The sequence below is a fragment of the Rhea americana genome, unplaced genomic scaffold (genome assembly GCF_003343005.1).
Source record: "Rhea americana isolate MKP2758 unplaced genomic scaffold, rheAme1 scaffold_153, whole genome shotgun sequence".
NCBI classification, from domain to species: domain Eukaryota; kingdom Metazoa; phylum Chordata; class Aves; order Rheiformes; family Rheidae; genus Rhea; species Rhea americana.
In genome coordinates, this window is record NW_028185628.1 from 1,083,455 (window position 1) to 1,089,403 (window position 5,949).

The window sequence follows — 5,949 nt, forward strand, 5'->3', positions numbered from 1 at the left end:
GAATAATAAAAAAAAAAAAAAAAAAAAACCCCACTCCTAGCTGAACCATTTTGCCTTGATCCTTTTACAGGCTAGCAACTAAGGGCTATACATCTTGGAAACTTTTCTCCCAAGTATGCAGTAAGAAGTTCATAATGAAGATAACTGCAACTGAGAATCTTCAAAATGAATTCACACTTCACTGTTGTGTAATGGTATACAACACTGCTCCATCAAGTCATCCCTTTGTATTAAAAGTGGGGAAAAAACTCTCATCAAAATTAGCTGCAAGAAGCTTGTAGTTTCCAATCAAAAAAAGATGACATAGAAAAAAATAAGTGAAGGATTTCAGATAAGGGACAATTCTACAAGGGACAAGCCTTCAGTCTTAGAGCCAGAGCCTTTGTGCTGCATATTGAAATTAACTGCATTGTCCCCTATGAAGCTGCGATACACATAATACTCAGTTATGTAGTAAAATATTGTTGCTGTCATGGATACCTAAGCAGCGTTGCTCAGTACTATACTCACATTTCATCTACAGTACTGAAAATTCATTATTATTGGCCAGAGAGTGTTTCCCACTACTTACCCTTCTGCTACTGTAGAACACCAATTTGACGCAGAGCTTCTGGGAGTTGTCTATAAAACTTTTGCAGATCTGAAAATCCACCAATGCAGGTTCTCCCAATAAACACACGAGGGACCTAGACACCAAAAGAATGATATGCATTAATCTGTGAAGAGAGACCATTTATACAGCTAAGTCACTGAAGAATGAGCAGAGCATTCATCTCCTAAGCAGCAAACTTCATGTAAAGGATACTATAATTTACAAAAATCTCCCTCTCCTTCCATTTCCCCCCCACACCCCCCCACCCCAAGTCTGTCTGTTAGGAAATCTACTGTTAGGAAAGAGTAGAGGAATATTCTACATTTTATAGAGGGTATGGGGCAATAATAGCATCTGATGTTTTAAACAGTATTGGTCCTAAATTTCACAACTGTTTTTAGGATAACAAAAAACCTTGTGCCAGGAAGAAAGCAGTGCTGTGATTGAATGCATCTGCTTAGTCCTGTAAGATGCATTCCTGGTTCTGAGTCAGGCAGATCGCTCCACTGGCCAAAGTGACTTTTTAAAGCCTGTTGTATTTAGCACAGTATGAATGCTGATTTCTTGCATAGAAGTTAAGAAGTCAGGAATGTGTATGACTGCAAGAAGTCCAACAGCAACTGACTTGTAAGTCAGGATCAGCCTGCAGCTCACTATGCAGATTCTTAACAGGGAAAAATCTGTTTATTAGTCTTTGAGTATTTCAGCGATATTATTTTAGTACATGGCATTTTTGAAGCAAATGTCCAGTTAATCTAGATTAACCCTTTTTAAGTGGCATGCAGAAGTAGTCCTAAAGTATGCAAACAGGATTTCTTTAGATGGAACTAACCTGGGAATTACACTCTAGGATAGCACTAAATACTGATGCTCAAATATTGATGATCCTAAGGCTGTGAGTGAGCACCTCCAAGTGCCAAGATTTTCTAACAAAAGTGACCCAGTGAGGGAGTGCTACAGGCTTGACAACAGTTTCTGGATCAGCTGGGTATGTGGCTGTGTGAGGCACAAAGCAAAGGAGGCTCCTGGCAGGGGATGGGAGCAGCAGTTTCTGCAATAAGTCTGTAGCCTCCTTCTGGAGCCCCTATCCCCTGCTCCTATGCAGCAATCGGTCAGTCTAGCTTTTGGAGGAGCTACTGGAGGAGGAAGAAACTCATCAGAACCTGAGGACAGATCCCCTCTCCCCCATCTGTTTCCTGCTTAACTTCCCTAGGCATCCATGCTGGTCCAAGGGAGGATCCAAGGCAGTAAGCTGAATTAGAGCAGTAACTTTCAGGACCTCTGCTGCCCTCCATTCACCAACATGGAGTAGGTCCTATCAGCTGGGCCATGTTGGCCTTTTTCTGTTGGTGTTTGCAGCCTAGGGGGCAGATTGGCCCATTAGGAACATTTTTTTTTAATCTTCCCTTTTTCACGCTCACACTAGCCTTTCCGGGATTTCTTGATGCTGTTAGCCACCTCTCCCCTCCCCCCCATTTTCTTTCCGTTAGGGGCTATGTTATCTTTGGAAGGAATTCAATGTTCTTGTTCTTAAGCATTTGTCCTGGACAGTTTCTGTTTTGTTTCCAGTACATATCCCACCCACACTTTAACTCCTGACTGCACTGGAAGCGAGAAGAAGGCCTACTATGGGAGGTGGCAAGGCATGGTCCTTTCCCACCTGGCTGCTTTTAGTCTTTGTAAAAGGGATGTTTTCTAGCTCAGTGGTCCTTGGTGGCAAAATTACTTCCTGGTACTAAGGAAGTCTTATTGCAAGAACTCTTGTGGCAGGTAGCCTGCCTGCACCGTGGGATGCCTGTGGCTTCTCAGGAAGGGTGGCAGGCAAGGTCTCCCCATGAGTAGCGAGCTTAAGGCAAAAGTCTAGGTAAAGAACAGAAGCATTCCTTTAGCAGGAATGGGCAAAGGGTGAGAAAAGTAATAAGAGTTCTTGTATTACTGGTGGGAGGAGGAAGAAAAAGTTTCTTTTAAGTAAGCATGAAGAAGTTTGTTCTTCATCCTTCACAGCCAGTTTAGCAAACAAAACTTTCCCTGACCATATCAAAATCACCTAAACCATAGCAGCAGCTAAGACGAGCCTTTTCCGTCATGCTCCCCCCAACAGCATCCATGTTCTTCCTCCCCTTGTCCTCACTTAGCAAAACGCAGAGCAAGCAACCCTCTTCACCAATCCCTTTTCTGCTGGGAAATTACCTTTTGCTTTCAGGAAGTTGTTTTTCTGATTGGCAAAGCTCTAGCTGCTCCCTCCCCCTCCACTCCTTGTCTGTTAGGAAATTTGCTTCCACTTTCCCTGGGTATCTTCTTTCCCTATAAGGCTATCAATCCCGCCTCTGCTGGGAAATGAGCTACTACTTTCAGTATCTTACATTTCTAGTAAAGCTGTCCATCCWTTCTCCCTTGTGTGTCCTAACTGCTGCCATGAGGCCAAAAGGGCTACACATACAGCTGCCTGAGAAACTGGCCAGCTGGAATCAAAAAGCCCATCTGCATCTTCATCCAGAGAGAGTACAACAGGAGTTCATTATCTGAAGGATTTGAGGATGTTTGTATCTTACATGTCTCTTTCACTGTATCATCTTGCAGTGACTTTACTGGATGTATTCTTCACTTTGAAGTGGCTGATACTGAGGATGCAACTGAACTGGGCTCATTCATTGTCGGGGTAAAGGATCATGACCCAGCAATGAAGGAGGTGACCAGTATTTCTGATGTTGCAGGTTAACACCTAAATGCTACAAAGAACCATTTCCACGTGTGGAATAAAGGTACCAGAGTCCTCTTCTGGCCCAAAACTTCAGAATGCTTGAGCATTGCGTGTTTCCATGAGGCTGGCCAAGATGCCTCCTCTGGTCCTCTGTGACATTGCTGTTAATGTAATCATAATCACGCCAGGCTAGGTGCTAGACTAGGCATCAGGCAGTTTGGTAACCCTCAGAGAGTAAAAGCTTTGATGATCTTGTGCACATCTCCCAAACAGATGATCTACTAGAATGGGGCTCCAGCACCTTGCTAATAAACTCACCCATGACAGACTTACTGACCTCAAATTGGTTGGCCATATACTCATAGGAACTGACAGGCATGACACCCTAGAAAGCAAATCTCATCCTCTTGAAGATAGGTAAGGGATCCCAAAGTTTTATGCAATGATACCAAACCTGTGGCCAGCTGACAGCAGCAGACTCCATTGTATTTACACACTAAAAGCCCTGAATTCACTGTCGGTCCTTGTATGTACTAAAGATGAAGCGGTGCCATCAGTCTGAGCTCATTTCTTGTGCTTAAAGTTTCTGGTCAGTTGAAAATAGCAGTCACAGTAGCAGAGTCTCCCCTCCTTCCACTTCAAGATTTCCCTCTTGGGTTTTGAGCCCTAGAAGCATCACTAAATCCACTTGTGCCCACCTGCTGGGCCCCAAGTGTGCTCAGTTTCCAAATTCAGTATGGAGGCAAGGAGATAAGCATGCAGTACGGTTCCCTCTATCACTTGCAAGAGGTTAAAAATGAGAAAACAGGATCAGAATCAAGCCAGGAAAAGACCTGACTCTGTGAGTGAGGATTTCACAGGAGGACAGTGAAAACAGCAATATATTGCCATCATCTATGCAAGACAGACACCGTGGCACTTTTTGGAATGACCATCTGAAGGGCCTGCTGTCCTCAAAGCTTGGATTTACCCAGGACTGATTCAAACCACATGTCTGGTGGGGATATTGAGTCCATGGTAATGGATCAGGGTAGAGTAAATTCTCTGAATTGTGTCCTCAGCATTTCTTTCCAGTTTCACTTTGCAGAGCTAAACCTGTTGTATCATGCTTTTTGCTAAGGCAGATTGGAAAAAAAAAAAAAAAAGAGTTGTGCAAAGGCCTAACCAATGCTGAAGTGCCAACTGTCTGATCTGTATAATGGCATTTCTAAAGAAGTTATTTCCTGAAAATCAAACACATCTTATAATATTGATACACTGATACAAATCCAGTTATTTAATTGGCTACTTAATTAAATGCTTCAAAATAAATAGCCTTTACAGTTTTAGGTGCAGTATCTATTTTACTGCCACCTAAAATAAGACAGCTCTGAACGTTTTTGCTGATCAAAGTCAGAAGGAAGTTAAAATTCAGACAAACTCCCATCTCTGTCCTCTCTCACCTCTGCTCGGACTGCTCAAACACATTTTTGCTTTGCACGTATTACAATTTTATAGAAAGATTTTTGAAGGAACTTCTGACTGCTATCCTAGAAAGAAAGACAGCAGCCTTCTACATTAATCCTTCCCTAACTAGTGGAGTCAAGAACTAAGAGTTAGTGCGAAGATCAATTGCTTCCGTGCTTCTACATGCTACAACAGCAAATACATTCCAAGTAGGTACAAAATATTCTTAGAGGCGTCATAGTTCCCCAGGATGCAGCTTGCATAGAGTGAAGCTTTGTCTCAAGGTCCTTATAAAGGGAATTAGTGTGCAGTTCTAGAAGCACAGTAGCTTGGAAACACAGATTTGTGAGTTTACTCCTTGAGAAGGCACTTCCCAGGGAAGAAGTAGAAAAATGAAAACAATATTAAAAACATTTAAAACATTTTAAAAATAGAATGAGGATGTTACTTTTCCTTGTGATGTGGCTAGTTTTATTGAAAAAAAAAAGGGGGGGGGGGAAGCGACTTCACTTCAGCCTCAGTATCAGCTAGCACTATTTCGTTTCTGAGAAAAGGTTAACAAGTTCTGCAATAAGAATTTGTGAACTTACTGTTCCTTCCCCTGTTGTTTGCTGGAGGTAATCCAGGACATCATCCATCCCAGTAACATCAACTGACTCCAGACATCCCGGCATGAAGTTAAATCCTCTGAGGATCATCATTGCATTACGGCAGTAAGGGCAGGTTGGCTTTAAAAAAACTGTTACTTTGCCATCTCTGACTCTGCTCATCACGAAACGGTCAGCCATGCTTCTTTTTAAGAATGAACAGGAATGCTGCACTTTACAAACTGGCTCACAGGCAGATGGGAAAAAAGCAGCAATCTCAGTCTGGGATATTTATGAGCTGCATAGTGCCCGCCTCCTTGAAAACGCCTCCCCAGAAGGATGTAATCTCTTCACAAGATTGTGCCTTTTAAAACAACAATACTTCTACTTTCTGTATATTATTATAAAAACTCTGCGCTGGTGAACAAACCAATAGTTTAAAAAGAGGAAGACACTTAACTATCGTGTTCTTTCAGCACATGAACTTTTGTACATGATCTGCAGTAGCTGCTTATTAACTAATGCACTGGTTAAAGGTGAGCTATCACTGTTGCCTGCCTTCCTCCGCCTACAGATTTTTTGATATGGCTTTCCTGCCTCTCACCTCACATGTTGCAGGATGT

General features: G+C 42.5%; 1 protein-coding gene across 1 annotated transcript in view; it reads right to left on the bottom strand.

The window, feature by feature from the left end:
- GLRX (glutaredoxin) overlaps nucleotides 1-5,578 on the bottom strand; it is a 7,566-nt gene extending 1,988 nt beyond the window's left edge. Inside the window, exons 1-2 of the mRNA XM_085299726.1 lie at nucleotides 5,330-5,578; nucleotides 572-686 (exon numbers count right to left, since the gene is read on the bottom strand). Of these exons, the coding sequence (XP_085155852.1) occupies nucleotides 579-686; nucleotides 5,330-5,527 (306 nt within the window). The 5' untranslated portion in view covers nucleotides 5,528-5,578 and the 3' untranslated portion in view covers nucleotides 572-578. The remainder of the gene's footprint in view (nucleotides 1-571; nucleotides 687-5,329) is intronic.
- Between the last annotated feature and the right edge of the window lie 371 nt (nucleotides 5,579-5,949).